Source organism: Mesoplodon mirus, assembly GCF_964341445.2.
Source record: "Mesoplodon mirus genome assembly, chromosome: 7".
NCBI lineage: Eukaryota > Metazoa > Chordata > Mammalia > Artiodactyla > Ziphiidae > Mesoplodon > Mesoplodon mirus.
The window spans coordinates 38480250-38497674 of NC_138983.1; the positions used below are offsets into that span (position 1 = coordinate 38480250).

Consider the following 17425-nt stretch of genomic DNA (forward strand, 5'->3'; position numbering starts at 1 on the left):
AAAGTGCAACTTACTTAAATTTAATGAGAATTTAATACATAATACTATGTATTGTTTGCTAATGCTGAACTTTTCTATTTTCATGAACTTTCAATAATTCATAAAGTTTTACATAATCTTAAGAATAAATCTCAAGATTAAGGTTATCTTGAATAAATTTCATCTAGATAAAACCACACACACACACACAAAAGAAATGTGATTGATGTTAAATTACAGTCCATCCTGCATGCAGGTTCTGCACTGGGGGATTCAAGCAACCATGGATTGAAAATATTTGGGAAAATAAATGCCAGAAAGTTCCAAAAGGCAAAAGTTGAATTTGCTACATACCAGCCTATTCACATTGCATTTACATTGTATTAGGTATTACAAGTAATCTAGAGGTGATTTAAAGTATATGGGAGGATGTGCCATAGCTTATATGCAAATGCTATGCCATTTTATGTAAGGGACTTGGGTACATGGGGGAGGCGGGGTCCTGGAACCCACCCCCTGTGGATCCCGAGGGACGACTGTACTGCAGGCTGGAGTTTCTGGATGACTGCCTCATCCTCCACTAGGAGTCTGGCTGCCTTGCCACGCACGCAGTGGTGTGTTCCAGGCTCCCATGGAGCGTGGACTTAGACAGGCCTTTGGATTTCCCGTAGAATTTGGAAACAGTACTCTAAGAGTGCACTGTCACCACCATCTTGAATTCGTGACAGTTTTTAATTGCTAGGAATCTAGATGTTTAATTATCAATCACTGTTAGCTTGGCTTTCTCATTATTAGTTTAGCATCATTTGGTTGGTTGTTTACCTTGAAGAGTGAAGTGGTGCATATTTACACCAGGGATGTTTTTTGGCTAACAAGTTTCCAACAACTGGACTTTAGAACATGTGTGAGATTTAAACGAGTCATCCATACCCCTTTCCTGAAGCAGACATGCACCTCTCCTGCATTTGCTTCTACAGTGATTCTTCACAGTTAACCACTGCATATGTTTTGCTAGGAAGGGGAAAGTGTGGGGGGCGGGTCCACACCCATCCATGGGCAGTGATTCTAGAGGGATTTAGAAGCGTTTCTACTATTTAGGGCTTGAGAAAGCTTCAAGGTAAGGCAGGGAAACACAGGTTAGGCTGTTGCAGAAATCCGCAAGAACCAGACAAGGGCCTACTGGTAGTGGAGATGGAGCGGGAGGATGTGCTGAGAGATGTTTAGGAAGAGGGGTTGGTAGGTCTTGGGGGACAGTTTGATACAGGGAATGGGGGAGAGGGGAGACATCGAGGAAAACCCCCAAACCTCTGGCTTGGGCACCATTAGCAAGAGGAACAGGCTTAGATCATTCACCAAATACTTACTGAACCCCTGGTGGGGGAGGTGGACAGAAATGATGAACTCTGAAAAGAAAAGGTCTAACTGGAAGAAGGGTTATTTTAAAGGTGTAGAAGTAGGTGAAAGGGCACCTAATCTTGACTAAGGGGATCAGACAGGTTTTCTCAGCAGAGAGAGTGTGTAATGCAGGCCAAGACGAGAAGACCCGGGCATAAGTGCACGTTGGCTTGTTCTGTACCACGTGCAGCGGGACAGGAGTAACGGCTGCTTGATGCCACGTAGGGATGGGGCTGCACTCCGCACACGGGGCCTAGGAGGCCAGGCCAAGTTCACACTGTGTGTTGTTGGCCCTGAGGCCACCGAAGGCTTGTTAGTTGGAGGACTAAGACCAGACCTCGGTTTAAGTGAACTTGTTCTGTCTGGAGACTGAGGAATGGGGAGGCTGGAAGCAGGAAGACATGCGGGGTGAGACAGTGAGGCCTCGGTGAGGGCGGGGAGGACAGACGGGCTCTGGGTATGGGTGCAGCGTTGATTTCACTTGGAGGTGGGGGGTGGGTGGGATCTAGAGTCGGGGCAGGAGGAGAATAATCAGCCCCTGGTGAGGGCGGCGGGGGGGAAGCGGAGGTGAAGGAGACCAGGGCTGCCTTAGGAAGCAGCCTCACCGTGGTCAGCGGGGTCTCTGTGGCGCCTGCAGATGGGCCACAGGCAGAATCAGCAAGGCCGATTTCGTCTTCAGCGCTCCAGAGCCTCTTGTTCTGTACCCTTTGCCCAAACCGTCCTCATCAACCGTTCAGGTTGGTAAACAGGCTTAAGGTTCAGCAAACAAGGCGGCCTTCAAATTAAAGATCAAATATGTATCACTTTGTTAGTGGCAAACCCCACTTCAGCAGCCCGAGTTCATTGTCTGATGGGGTCCTTCTCCTCCCCCGACCCCAAGCTGACCCTTCGGAGACTCCAGAGAACACCTGGCATGCCACCGGGTAAATATTGGACAGCAGCCCAGTTTACTGCCTGCCTTTTGCAGAGTATTTGGATTTTGGCAGCAGTCAGGGCCTGCAGTGAAGCACAGATGATGGGCTTGGAGCCTTCGCCAGTGGGTCTGTAGCGTCCTCTTTGGAGTGATCTTCTCGCCTCTGCTCCTCCTCCGGCTCGCCGGCTGTCAGCCGCAGGCCCCCGTGACCCTGCGTCGCGGTGCTGCAGAGGCGCACTCGTTTCAGGCGCCCTCCTGCCTTAGTTCTGCTCGAGGCTTGCTCCCACCTTTTTTTGTGGCCTCTGCTCTCTAATCAGAGATGCAGCCCCTTGTAATGCTGTCTGTACTACAGCACGTCCCCCGCTCTCTGTCACCTTATGCTGCTTTGTCTTTCTTCATAGTACTTCACTCCTTGACACACTACATATTTATTTGTCTCTCATCTGCCTCCATTTCCTGGAATGTACGTTCCTTCAGAGCCAGAACTTCGTGGTGTTCACTATTCCATCCCCACTGCCCCGGACAGTGCCTAGCGCATCGAGGTGACTCAGTACCTGATGAGATGGACCAGTCAGTTCATCCGTCTGTATATGCACAGCAGTTGAGCAGTGCCTGGCCTGTGGTAGGTGCCCGCTAAGTGTTTGATGGAATGAATTGGTGAGTGAGTGACTCTGTGTGTGATTGCCTCGTCCCCAGCACTTAGGTGCCCAGCAGGTGTCTGTGGAATAAGTGAATGGATGTGAGCACTTGCCCGTCTCTTTCTGAAGCTGGCCCTCTGGGTGGGGTGAGCCCCAGTCTCTGTATTTGAGGAAGGCCCAGGCGTGCAGTCTTGGGCGCGTGTTAGTTGTGTCTGCTGTTTGCATTTGATGCTTCCGTCAGTCCCTCACTCTCTCTCAGTATGTGTGCCATCAGCCAGGCGCTGTAATTAACTTGCTGTAATTTAGCTTGGGGATGAATTTTTCATTTTAAAAATGCCATAAACAACTGGTGCTTGTGATATGTTGGTTGTTAATGAAGTTCATGCCTAAAAGAACATGAGGACGGTGCTCCGCGTCTAGGAGAGAAGGGCTGTGAGCCCGCTCCTGGCCGCGGGAGCGTGAGGAAGGCAGGGGAGTTCTGGCGGACTCGTGGCTCTGCATGCCCGAAGGGTTCCCCAGCGTGTAGGCAGAGCCCTGGGGTGCGTGTGGGTCCTGTTTACCCAAAGTTCGGGGGGAAATAACATTTAAAGAATATTAAAACAAATATGGTTGGTTGTTGGAGGAGAATTCAACATAGCTTCGTGGTTACAAGCAGGGTTCTGGAACCAGACTGGGTGCGTTTGAATCTGTCCCACCGCTTATTTGCTTCGTGGTCCTGGGCAAGTTACATAACCTCTCAAAACCCCATTTCTCGCCTCTAAGATGGGAGCCTGGGGTGCAGTGAGAGCCACGGCAGGCTCTTATCACAGTGCCATGCCCGTTACGAGTAAACAGCAAGGGAGAATGTTATATAGGATCGCTTGACATTTAAAATAAGACACAATTAAAATTTTATTCTTGCAGTGGCTTTGCCCCAGACTTGGCCTCCAGGAATGAATGTCCCCTCTCCTATTTGAGATGGAAAAGTTAGAGAAGCACTGCCTTAAAAAAAAAATCCAAAACAGTGCATACAATTGGCTGGTGTGCATGTCTTCATGAATTTCCCCCCAACCTTGCCTTAGTCTTGAGCTGCCACAGAGTTGAGCTGTCAATAACAAAGGGATAAATTAGTGACTCTTGCTTTTAGTACCTGCTGTCTTAAAGTACCTAACTGAGTAGCAGATGAAATCGAGAGAACCTGCAGGTTTGGATAAAGAATTGCCATTTAAGGAATGACCACACGTAGAATAGCTTGTAAATATTCACGTTCATTACTTCCTTTCATTCTCATAAGAGCCTATTATTCATCAAGGTAGAAAGACTGTCGGGGTGTTTCGGTGACTTCTCCTGGGAATGGGATTGGAACACTTACCAGCCCTTCCTGACTTGAGGTCTTCTCCATCCAGTGCTTTTCGAAGGCAAGTCACTTTCCATGGGATTAAACTGACATTTTTTTCTAATGAAATGAAACAAAGTAGAAAATTTCCGAGTCTGTTGCACATAATAAGCTTACATACCATGGCATAAAACTTTGGTTTTAGTTTGTGCGTGTGCGCTGCTGTTAATTGTATTTCTTTCTGTGCATCTTAACCATTGCAAAGCGTTGTTTTGTACCCTCTTGCGGGAATTTCACTTAACTTCGTTTCTGTTTAGTCATCTCCTTTGTCCTTTCCGTGGTTGAGTTTGCTTCAGGTCACCTAGTGAAAATAAATTACTGTGCTTGAAGTTGCTGATCACTGTGAATTTAACTCAAACTTGTCTGGGTTACATAACGAGATCCATCAAAGGCTTTTTGCCCACCCGTCTTCAGTGGGAGGAACTGATGGTTGAGCCGCACCTGCAGAGCTTGGTGGAATTGCAAGGCAGGTCCCGGAAAGCCAATATTTCCTCAAGGCTGGGAGAGCCTCTTCACCGCTGGTTCTTGGAAGAAGCGTGCGGGGACTAGTCTGCCCTCACATGGCCTTCTTTGTTCTCTGAGACCAGCAGGAGAGGGCTGGGAAATGTGACAGTAACTTGAACAGAAAAGGGAGGGACGTGGCTTAGTGGAATGAGCAGAATTGAGGCTCCTGCAGAGTTTTCTGCTCCTGAACTCTGTGTGTGTTGGGGGTCAGGGAGGCGCACGTGGAGGGAGTGGGGCTCCTTGGACTGGCCACTGAAGCCTGAACAGCAGCAGCGCTTCAGATGCCAGGTCCTGGGCCAGGTGCTTTTCTTTTGCAATCTCATGTAACCCTCACCTTGTGTCATAGTGGCCTGACAAAATCCTGTCCTGGTTAAGTCTAACATCCCCCGACTCCATCCCCTGTACCTGCACCTGTGCGTTGGTGCCAGCCCCCAACCGCCTTGCTCTAAGATCTGAGGCCTCTGACTGCAGGCTGGTGGTCACCTGTCGTGCTCTGATGCATCCATCCCACTTGACTGCTGTTTCACAGCTTCTTCCTCTTCAGACTCTAGCATCTCCTCCCTCTTCCTGCCTCCCAAGCTGATGGCCTTCTTCCCATTTCACTGAGAACCAGCAATAGCCCGGTGAGAACTTGCACAGACTCCCACCGTCACATTGGGCCCATCTGGGGCCAGCCCAGCTGGTGCTCCAGCTCCCCTGGGTGGCTCGCCAGCACTTCTTTTTCCTTCCTTCTCCTGATCCATTTTCCCCTGTGACACAAACATTCTGTAAGTGCCTTAAAAAACAAACAAGTAGAACAAAACTCTTGTCCTTATATCCCCTTCTGATTCTGACCCTATTTTCATAGTGATGATGATGATGATGTTGCTGATGGATGATGATACTTACATAGTAAATACTACGGACCAGGCATTATTCTCATATACCAATTCCTTAAGGGATTTTTCAGATGAGAAATGTGAGGCACAGAAAGAGTAAGGAACTTGCCCAAGGTCACAGGGCTGACAAATGGCAGGACTGGGATTGCAGTGCAGACACCCAGCCCCCGAGTCCTGCCTTGAGAAGCGTTGCCGACTCGTGGTCTCCGTTCTCTAGCCTGCTCCCTCCCTCCCTGGGACCCCCTCAGATCCGGGCCCCCTCCCCACCTCTCCACCCCACCAAAACTCTCCCCTCAGGTCACCGATTACCTATACGTGACCAAGCCCGATGAGCGGCTCCTCCTTCCTGGAACACTTTCTGCACTTGCCTTCCAAGACAATTTATGCTTCCAGTTTTCTTCCCTTCATACCTTTTTAGTCTCTTACTCGCCGCTCTTCAACTCTGCAAGTCCTAAACCGCAGAGCGCACTGGCCCTTCTCTGTCTGCGCTCGCTCCCCAGCCTGGCAGCTTGCAGTGCTGACAGCTGCCACGCTCCTGTCTCCAGCCCAGCTCTCTCCCCAAGCACAGCCTCACGCATCCAGCTGCCTGCTCAGTGTCTCCACCGGGGACAGCTAATCGCGTCTCAGACTTGACCCATCCCATTGTCCCCACACCCCTACGTGGCGCCTCCATTCCTGCACTTCCTTGGGCCATAGAGCCTTTCATCGTTTTATGTTTTCACACTCCACTTCCAATCTGCTGGTGAATCTTGTTGGCTGTCCCCTCAACGTACCCGACCACTTTCCCCCACATCTGCCCCTCCCTGGGACCAAGCCACCATGTACCTCCTGAATAATTCACTCATGTCCTCACCCAGCTCCTGGCCTCAGCCCTTGCCCCCTGCAGTCAGTCGTCCAGCAGTGCTTTTCCTTAGCACAGGCAGAGCCCTCCAGTGGCCCCCGTCTCGTACAGGTCACTTCCTCACCTCCTTTGAGTCTCTGGTCCAGTGTCACTTTCTCATGAAGCCTTCCTTGATTGATTTTTCTAAATTTGCAGCCTCTGTTCCCCCCACCTTTATTTTCTCTAAAACACGTAGCATCATCTGACACATATTCTGTTCATTTGTTGGTTGTCTGTCTCCCACATTTCCTGTAAACTACCCAGCATGTCTCCCGACATATAGTTGATGCTCAAAAAATATTTAAATGCTAGGTAGTTTTATCCCTGTTTTACAGACAGAGTAATTGAAGGTCTAAGGGCCACAGACCCCAGAAGTGCCAGGATGGGGATTAAAACCCAGACACGAACTTAATTGCTCTGTCTGCTCTTTTTCTTGTGAAAAAGGTCAATAATAGGTAAGATGAAGAGTTACCATGAGGAGGAAATGAACACTGCCCAGGAAAGCACTTTGCAGGAATGTTACTTATCCAATTTATTGAGAACCCTAGCTTTTTATGTCTGTGTTATTCAGCAACCCACCCCAAAGTTCTTTTGTGTTCTCGGGTTCTTATTTAGGAGTAGCTGACACACTGCCACCGCCAAATTACATAGTTTCTTCTTCCTTCACCCTCGGTGAGAGAAGTATGTACACGTGTTTGTGCCTGTCAGCTTCCGTCTGTGGCTCTGATCCTCCCCGCAGGCTGGCCGGTCAGGAGCTCCCCGAGCTCTGAGGCCGGTCGGCAGCGGGGTGCTGGAGCCAGCGTGCGTGGCTGTCACTGCTCATGTCTGTGTTCCCTGGAAGGCGCTTGTCTTATCAGCTGGTGCCTAGCAGGTATCGGGAGTCCCATCCCGCTCAGTTCTCCTGGCAGCCTGCCCACCCCCTGTCCCCGTCTCTGCGGCAGACAGAAGTGAGGTGATCACGGCTCATTACGGCTAAACCCCAGGGACGTACAGTGAAGTGAGCACACTCCGTGAGCCACAGAGCTGCTGTTCTCGGCGCGCGATTTAGGTTTCCCTGAACTCAGGGCAGCTTCCCTGGGCTCCTGGCGTAGAGCATGGAGTGGTGCCGCCCTCCTGATGCTTCATGTTTATAATGACGCAGCTAAGAGAAGAGCTGGTGGAGATCTGCTCCATATACACCCTTCTTATGTGTTGTTTATTCGTTTGTGTTCCTGATTTTGCAGTAGGAGAAAAACACAGCCATTTTCTCAGTGAGCATCTTACACAGCCTTTTCTGGAGACAGGAGAGCTGTAGGGCTTTGAAAAGGTGGACAGCGTGGAGGATGGGTGGGCAGCCTCTGGCTTCCATCCCTGGGAGTGGCCATCCAGGCGGGCCGCCACCTGGGCCTGGTGTCTGTCCTCGCATTGACTGTGTGGGGAGGAGCGGGTGCAGCCGACACAGTCTGCAGCCACTTGACGTTGTTGCCTGGACGTGCTGTTCTCAGCGGGCACCCCTGCAAGAGCCTAGGACATCCTGGGGCCCTTCTTTCTGAGCAGCCTGGCCCACCATGAGAGTTCAAGCAACCTGCAGTGTGTCTTTAAGCCCAGGACACCTTCTGGGAGTCGGAGCAAGTAAGGAACAGGCTTTATCCACTGCCGAGTGAGACAAGCACCTGGAGGGCCTGCGCTTCTGCTCACACACCCTCCCTCCTCGTGTCCTCAGCCTCCAGAGTTGATGGGCAGGAACCCGCCATGGACTCTTGACCCTGTGTCCTGTCACTCCATGGGATGGCCCGGCTACCTGGAGGCAGCCGGGTTGGATGGGAGGCAGACAGAGCTGGGTCTGAATCCCAGATGCACTCTGACTTACTACCTGGGCCCTTCCCTTCTCTGAGCCTCAGTTCCCTTGTCTGAAAAATGGGATAAAAGCCGCAGTGTGGTTTGCGTGTTTGTAGAGGGCTTTAGTGCGGTAGCCTGACAGGTAGTGAGCCTTCGGGATGTGATAGCTACTGTTCCTAATTGTGGGCTGACCTGGAGGCACTGTCACTGCGGGGTCATGCAGAGAGGATGGGTGCACTTTGGAATTAGGTCTGAGTTCAGATCCTCAGTCCATTCATTCACTCAATATTTAATGAGTGATTGTTATGGATTTTATACTAGGGTTGAGACTGTGCTGGTTTCCTAATGGTCTTTGATTTTATGCAAGTCACCATAGTTTTCTTTTTTTCTTTTTTCATAAATTTATTTATTTTATTTATTTATTTTTGCCTGTGTTGGGTCTTTGTTGCTGCGTGTGGGCTTTCTCTAGTTGCGGCGAGCAGGGGCTACTCTTCGTTGCAGTGCGTGGGCTTCTCATTGCGGTGCCTTCTCTTTGCGGCGCACGGGCTCTAGGCACGTGGCCTTCAGTAGTTGTGGCTCACGGGCTCTAGAGCGCAGGCTCAGTAGTTGTGGTGCACGAGCTTCATTGCTCCGTGGCATGTGGAATCTTTCCGGAGCAGGTATCAAACCTGTGTCGCCTGCATTGGCAGGCGGATTCTTAACCACTACGCCACCAGGGAGGTCCCCATACTTTTCTGAATCTCCTCTTCTTCACGTAAAATGGGAGTGAGAATACCAATCTTGTGTTGAGAATGAAATGAGCATTTCTAAGTGGTAGCTAGCTGGTTTATTATCTTCTGCTATAACTTCTCCTCTCCTGTAGAAACTTCTGCTGTAACTCTGTGCTTAGTACGTAAGATGACTGCTTGTCTTCCAGCTTTGGTGTTCGATCCAGAGATGCTTGCTGAGCACCTGTTATGTGAGAGGTGTCCTGCCAGCCTAAGGCCATATTATTACTAGCAAGACACATTTGCTCCCAAAGGAGTGCTGAGTCCAGTGGGGACATCAGGGGCCCAGCCAGTTAGGTGGCGGCCACTGGTCAGTGCTGCAATAAAGGCATAAACCGAGTGCCGAGACAGCACTGAGGAGAGACTGCTGAAGGCCAGGCACAGGGCTGACCAAGGACGGGCGTCTACACCAGGAGGATGCTGGTGCATGGGGGAGGGCATGCGGCAGAGCTCCTGCACGGGCACGGGCATGGGATGTGAGCGTGTGGGGTGGGCACTCAGGCGTGTTGGTAGCCGTGGGTCGTGAGGTATGATGAGGCTGGAGAGATCCATTAGGGCGGGGCTGTGAGGGCCCCGGAGTCTTCACCGTTGTGAGTTGAGGCTGTGATGTGGGAAGCTTATCAGGGGGCTGAACCTGGTGCTTATTGCATGGGGCAGGCACAGCACTGCCCAGTTAAAGTGCTGTGTGAGCCACTCACGGAATTTGAAGTTTTTGAGTAGCCCACATTAAGACGGTAAAAAAAAAAAAAAACGGGTGAAATTAATAATACATTTTATCGAACCCAGTATATCCAAAATGTTATCATTTCTTGTAATTAGTATGGAAGATTTTAATGAGACAGTTTATATTCTTTCTTTTGGTACGGAGTCTTCAAACTCTGGTGTGTGTTTCACACTACAGCTCAGTTTGGACCACAGCCACATGTGACGAGTGGCTGCCATACTGGGCAGTGCAGCATTAGCCTGTCTGGGATACGGGAGCTGGGGGTGGTCGCTGTGATTCTGAACCTTCCCTCAATTGCCCAAGCCAACCTTTTTCTCCTATCAAGCCTCTGGGAAAACCTGCCCAGCAGCGGACTGGTAACTGGTGGTTTTCAGCAGGGAAGAGAGAGAAACTGGGAGGGTTCCATCATCCAGGGGTTATATGGTTCAAATGCCAAAAAAAGGGCAGCATTCCCTGGTACCTCCCTCCGTACGTGCATCTGCACTGGAAAAACCTCCCTGGAAAGGGAGTTACTCTGTACCATTTACTGAGCATCTGGTTTGGCCTGTTAATCAATACCTCAGATAATACTTCAGTCTTTCTCCCCCAATGACTCTACAAAGCAGGTTTTCTTATCCCATTTTACAGAGGAGGAAAGTCATGACATGAGAGATTAAGTACATTGCCCAGGGTTGTATAACTAGACATGGCAGACCTGAGGCTCAAAGCTGGTTTCAAACCCACATTCTTACCTCTGCTCTTGGCTGTTTCCCTAATAGGTTCTAAGGCTGTCACGTGCATTATGATTTCTAAGTAGGAAGAAATATACATAAGGATTTTAAATAAGCGTGTGTGTGCACAGTATATGTATATATACATATATAGAGAAAAGACTGGAAGGCTCAGCCAAAAAACCATAAAATGATTCTGTCTGAAAGGATGTGTTTCCCCTTCCTCTCTGCCCCCCTCCCACCTGCCCACGCACACTGGGGACCAGTTGGAACATTCCAGTGCTGACCAGTTGCCATGGGCTTGTTGGTGGGGGAGGGGCACTGGTGGAACTCCAGTGTTGGTGAAGTTTCCGTTCCCTTGGTTAGGGGAGCCAGAGGCAGAGGGTGGCCAGGTGGCAGTCATGGTCAGGTTGTGAAGCTGGGACTTGGCTAGTGGCTTCTCTGTCCTGCCTGGGCTGCTTGCTGGGAAAGAGCCAGACTGCATCTTATGAGCTTCATCTCTGATTTCCTCTCTGCAAGGGGCTGGTGAGCAGTGACGTGGCCCCAAAGTGGGTAAAGGGCCGGGAAGGGATGTGGGGAAGGCACCGGAGGATGGTGACTCTTCGGGCTTCGGGGTCAGGCTGATGTGGGTTTGACTTTTGACTCTGCCACCCCTAATTTTGTGACAGTGGCAAGGCTTTGGACTCCTCATTTGTAAAACTTGGAGTAATCATTTTAGCCAGGGCTCCTTCATTGGAAGGTACAGAGACCCACTGGAGCCAGCTCAAGTTCAAAGAGATGTCTGTCCTAAGATTCAGAAACAGGTCAGCATAACTCAGGAGCCTGTACAGAGCTGGGCCTCGCAGGGGCTGTGCTGGAAGGATAAGAGCAGAGTCCCCAGTGTCCAGCTCTCAGGGTGCTCCCCTCGGCTCCCGTCTTCTCTCCCCAGCTTGGCTTCCAATGTTGTCTTCCGCACGTGGCATCAGATGGCTTCCCCGGTGCCCCCATCTGCAGGATTTTCCAGCTTGTGTGCCTTCATGTTTCTTAGTTTAGATTTCTGAAATAGGGGCTGACTGGCCCACTCCACTGAAGTTCCTCCGGTCAGTTCTCCAAGTCGCCAGATCCAGTGGCTGCTGCTTTATCTTCACTTTGTCTCGGTGGCGTTTTGAAGCAGTGCTCTTCTTGACTCTTGGTCCCTGGGACTCCACACTTCTTTTCTCTTCTTCACTTGCGTCTTCTCCACAGGCTCCTTTGCTTGCCCTTCCCCTCCTGTTCTCCGACTGTCAGATGCTCAGGGCTCGGGCCTGGCCCTCTTCTCCATCTACCTTGTCCTTGGCGAGCTCACCTCATCAATGGCTGATGACTTCCAAATATAGATCTTCAGCTCAGACCGAGCTCTTGACTCATGTCCTCAACCGCCTCCTTGATATTTCCATGGTGATGTCTAATAGGCGCATCCTCACACGTGGATAGATGTGAAGAGAGCACTTAATGTCCTTTCTCAAATCCATCCCCCGTTCCTGCCATTCTCCCTTCACCTCATAAGGCCGGATCACCATGCAGCCAGATGCTGAAGCTCCAAACCTTAGGTCCACCCGTTATTCTCTTTCCCTCACGCACCATGTCTAATCTGCCGTTAGGTACCCCCCACATAAAAGCCCACTCCATCCTCCTCTCCATCACCACGGGCCCTCCCCACCAAGTCGGAGCCACCCCTGGCCCTCCCTGCCCTGCTCTAAGGGCCTCCCTTTTCATTCCCCTGTACCCCAGTCTCCACAGACCGGCCGGAGGAGCTTTTTTAAACTTGCACCTCCCCGTGGGAAGCCCTTCAGTGCCTTGTGCCGCTTTCGGAGTGAAACCCGACTCCTCACCATGGCCCGCCAGCCTATGGATGGCCTGGCCTCGGTGCCCTCTGCAGTTCCCCTCCTGTCACCCTTCTGGTTCCTTCCGCTCCCTCTCCCTGCGGCTCTTCCCCAGCCTTTGTCCTGCTGGGCCCTTTTCCCTCCCCTCAGCTGTCATCTCAGTGGTGTTTTCCCTCCCTCCTCACCACTCTCTCTTCAGCCCCAGGGAGAGTGCCGGGCTGCGGTTTGAGGCCCACAGCACAGGTGAGTGAGATCAGGGAGGCCACCCACTGGAGCCTGACCAAGATCCCAGACTTCAGGCTGGCATGTTTGTCCTTTAAATCCTGACCAGACCGGCACTGTCCCCAGTGACGAGGCCTTTTTTTACGCCTTGGAGAACTTCTGAATGCATCTTACAGATGTCAAGAGCTGGTCGTCACGGGGGCTGCTGCCTATGCACGTCCACCACACCTCTGTGGGAGGATGCAGCCAGCAGCCGAAGGAGTGGGGCTGGGGCCCTTGTTAACTCTGGGCCTCTGGTGCTACCTGCCTGCGGCCAGTCCTCTGGGGGGGGGCCCTGTGAGGGGCCCTGTGGGGGGCTGGGTGATGGGCCACAGCAGGGTCCTCCTCGTTTCACAGGCCATTAGGTCCACAGGGAAATGGCTACAAATCAGAGTGCTGCCAATGGCCTGTCTCTCTCTTTTTTTTTTTTGCTGTACGCGGGCCTCTCACTGCTGTGGCCTCTCCCATTGCAGACGCGCAGGCTCAGCGGCCATGGCCCACAGGCCCAGCCGCTCCGCGGCATGTGGGATCCTCCCGGACCGGGGCACGAACCCGCGTCCCCCGCATCAGCAGGCGGACTCCCAACCACTGCGCCACCAGGGAAGCCCCTGGCCTGTCTCTTTTTAGACAATTTCGTGAAGCTGTGTCAGGGAGAGAACAGACCATGGCTCATAGCTTTGGACAAGGGATGCCATCCACTGCTCTGTTAGATACTGTTTACAGACCAGCTGACTGTGTGCAAGACGTTTTTCCTCTTGCCCCTTGGTCTCCTCATCTCTGCGCGGGGGTAACGAGCCTGCCCGTCTCCCCGCAGGCTGTCTGTTGGGTGGGCTTCAGGAGCGTCAGCTAACGTGGATCCGGTGCCCTCTCCATGCCAGGTGCCGTATTACCCGGATTCTTGTCTCATCCTCACCACGGTCCTGCGGGCGGGGCACTGCCATTATACCACCTCCCAGGGGGCGCTGAGGCTGGTGAGCTCCGTGAGGTCTGACCACGGCCCCGGAGCGGGCAAGCGGTGGGGTGGGGAGGAAGCGGCTGCCTCCGGCTGCCTGTCCTGCGGGGTGTGGGCGGGCCGAGCACCATGAGGAGTGTTTTCAAATCCTCAGCCACGCCTTCCGAGAGAAGTTGTCCTCATTGTTCAGATGATGACATTGAGGCCTCCTGAGGCCCAAAGCCGTTCAGCCAGGACATTGTATGTCCTTAGTTTGAACCCAGGTCTGCCTGCAAGTTCTCTGAAAGATTTGAAAAGGAGAATTTGTAAAGCCAGGGGTTCCTACACCTGTCAGGTCTTAAGGAAGTTAAGAGTGGCTATTTTCAAAAGCCTGATGGAGGGTGTAAATTTGCCTAAATGGGGCTCTCCAGAACTTTAATATTTGCTTTTGGCTGGCATCGTGTCATTCCAGTGCAATAATTTCAGCCCTCTTGCACCAGGAGAAACTCCGCCTGATTATGGATAATAGGAAAAAATGCCGGGGTCCAATCGGGGATGAGAGGAGTGGTGAGATTAGGATCCCTCTACCAACAGGGAGATTCACACGAGACTTTTCCCGCCTCGGAACCCACATTCCGCGTCCTGCCTGCCACTTGACACCTTCACTTAGGTGTAAATGTCATCTTCCTCATCAGGGTGGTGACAGGCCACTCACTGTCCTGGGGCAAAACTGGGTACACAGTATCATGATACAGAAGTCTCTCTGTTAGGGGAATGTTGGTGTACACTGCTCGTCTGCCTCAGAGAGCGCCTCTCTACCAGTCCCCCAGGATGTTTTATGAAGGACATTTGTCTTTTTTATTTCCCTGCCCAGTAGCCAACCCCCCACTCCTTCACTGTGTTTAGAAACACTCCCTCTGCTTATAGAGGTTGGAAGGCTAGGCTGCGGGTATATTGGGTCTCAGCTTGGCTGGTCACATGCACCTGGTGACACAGAGAAGCCAGGGCCCTGGAGAATTCATCCTGAAGGCAGTGACAGCAGCTCCGTCTGGTTTCCAGGGGCAGTAGTGGTGGCCTCAGTGCCCCCTGCTCCAGCGGCAGTGTCCAGGTGATGATACAGCCTGAGGCCTCCTCCAGGCTCGCGGTGTGAGTGGGGCTCAGGTGATGGCTACACAGCTCCTTGCCCTGCTTACTTCCTGAGCCAGGTCCTCTTTTCTGGGGATCCTATGAGGTGCCAAAGGCCTCTGTGTAAACTCCATCTCAACTTGAATCAGCCAAAGTCTGTTTCTGTTGCGTAAAGCTCAGAATCGGACTCGTATGGAGCTGTTGCTCTGTAGTTACCCACGGCCTTTGATTCATCCCCCAGGCCCCTGACAGCACCGCTTCACCACCTGAGCACCTCCATGCGGCACAGAATTTACGAGATCCTAGGTTGAGTGGGTGGCTGGACCAAAGGCTCAGCTGGTCTCTCTTTATCGTCTGTCTGACCCAGCTCTCGACTCCGCTTGCAACCCGGGGTGCACCCCTAGACCGTGGGCTCTGAGAGCACAGCCCCGAGTGTTCCACCACTTCCTCCACTCCTCGAGCAGAGCCTGGCACATAGGAGGTGCTCAGGAAGGTTTGGGTGGATGGGTAAAGGATCAAATGGAGATCAGAGAAGTCGGTGCCTCTGGGCTCTCTTCGGCCCCAGTGAGGCTGCCGTGGCCTGCAGTCAGGCCCTGGGCTCGGCCAGGAGGGGAGCCACGGTCCTGGCATCTGCAGGCTGCCGGCGGTTCAGCGCTGGAGGCTGGCTGGGGAGATGGTGGGATTTAGAACAGTGAAGTAAATAGGTGGAGCCTTGGAAGGGAGAAGGGTGCCCCCCTTTCCGATGAGTGGAGGCGGCATAGTTAGTGCTTCCCAGTCCCTTTGTGTCATGAAAGCAGTCTTGTTCATCTGGTGCCCAGCGCCTGGCCAGCTGCCCCTGGAGCTGAGAGGCCTTGTCTCAGTGTGCCGGTTACCTGTGCACAGCACACCTGCAGAAGCGCTGACGGTGACAGAGCCCCAGGAACATCCTGCTTATGTCCACCACCCACCACTCAGAGGGGCTGCAAGAGCTCTTCTGTCCTTAGTCCCTGGGCTGCTAAGTTGCAGATACTCTTCCTGGTTTAGCATTTGCCTTTGACTTTGTGATTCCTTTTCCTTTCACTCCGTTCATTCTTTTTGTAATAGTGTTTATTTATTTTTACTTGTTGACAGTTTGCTTTATTTATTTATGGCTGTGTTGGGTCTTCGTTTCTGTGCGAGGGCTTTCTCTAGTTGTGGCGAGCGGGGGCCACTCTTCATCGCGGTGCGCGGGCCTCTCACTATCGCAGCCTCTCTTGTTGCGGAGCACAGGCTCCAGACGCGCAGGCTCAGTAGTTGTGGCTCACGGGCCTAGTTGCTCCGCGGCATGTGGGATCTTCCCGGACCGGGGCACGAACCTGTGTCCCCTGCATCGGCAGGCGGACTCTCAACCACTGCGCCACCAGGGAAGCCCTCCGTACATTCTTGATCATGGTTCTCTCTACAGGAGATTCTGCACCTTGACCAGAGGAGCGTGACCCTTCCTTCAAACCCCTCTCCGGACGCACCCTCCTAGCATCCCCTAGGAAAGATGCGGCAGCTCAAGGGGAAGCCCAAGAAGGAGACGTCCAAGGACAAGAAGGAGCGGAAGCAGGCCATGCAGGAGGCCCGGCGGCAGGTCACCACGGTGGTGCTGCCCACGCTGGCCGCGGTCGTGCTGCTGATCGTGGTGTTCGTGTACGTGGCCACGCGCCCCGCCATCACCGAGTGAGGGAGCTGCCCCCAGAGAGGAGGCGCGGGAGAGGAGAGCAGAAGAAGAATGGCTTTCATCCGCAGAGATTCTCCTGACACTGAGCTCTGAGCCAGAGTACCCTGTCTTCTCTGGTCTGTGACTTGATTAAAGTTTCTCCACTTTTCTTGGGAGGGAATAGGGAACGCTTTATCAGTGAATGTGCCACACACCTTATGGTCCACTTCATGTGCCTTTCAGACTTCAAAGCTGCGTGTGTGTGTGTGTGTGTGTGTGTGTGTGTTTCTCGCCTACAATCGATATGTAGCTCCACCTGGTGAGAGGAGGAACCTCTGGGTCATGGATCAGTTGGAATCAGTGCTCACCCCGTCCCCTTTGCTTTGAACATGACTCTTTCCTACACGTGTTCATGATTTCCAAAGGGACTGTATTTCTTCTCTGTGCTTCATGTGATTTGAAATATGTTGACTCAAAAGTGAAATATTTATTTTTTGAATAAAGGAGATAATAGCCTTAAACTGGATGTTGATCTTGTTTGGCCAGGAGGTGGCCTTGCTCTCCCGGGGGCACAGGAACGTGCTGTCTGTGCGGGTCCCCTGGCTGGGAAGTGTGTCCCTCTCGCCCCCAGTCCTCTGGGCTTTCTCCGTCTCCCCCTTCACTGCCTGCTGTGAATCGCTTCCGGTAAAATTGTGTTTTTTAACTGGCTCATTTTAAGATTGAGAGACTCTTGAGAGGGCCAGAAAGGATGCATAAATTGGTCTGTTTCAGCAAAAATAAGAGTTCTAATTGGAATGGGACCACAACTGCTTTTGACATCAGTTAGCAAACAGCAGCAACACAGACATGGTCCCGGAGGTAAAGGTCAGGCTTGGTTCTGTTCCTGCAGAAAGGGTACAAATTGTCAACAGTCCAGCTGAGTTTTGGATGCAAATTGGCTGCGCTGGAAGGGTTGCTTCGTTGTATTTTAGGGCATCGTTAGCCGTCCAGGTGGCTGGTGGAGTGGACCCCTTTTGGAAGTCA

The 17425-nt window shown here is 52.1% G+C and overlaps 1 protein-coding gene across 3 annotated transcripts in view; it reads left to right on the forward strand.

The window, feature by feature from the left end:
- Window positions 1-16923, forward strand: part of SMCO4 (single-pass membrane protein with coiled-coil domains 4) — a 71865-nt gene extending 54942 nt beyond the window's left edge. For all 3 annotated transcript variants that reach the window (XM_082628740.1, XM_082628741.1, XM_082628742.1), the window contains exon 3: window positions 16163-16923. In XM_082628740.1, the coding sequence (XP_082484866.1) occupies window positions 16247-16426 (180 nt within the window). In that variant the 5' untranslated portion in view covers window positions 16163-16246 and the 3' untranslated portion in view covers window positions 16427-16923. The remainder of the gene's footprint in view (window positions 1-16162) is intronic.
- Window positions 16924-17425: the final 502 nt, after the last annotated feature.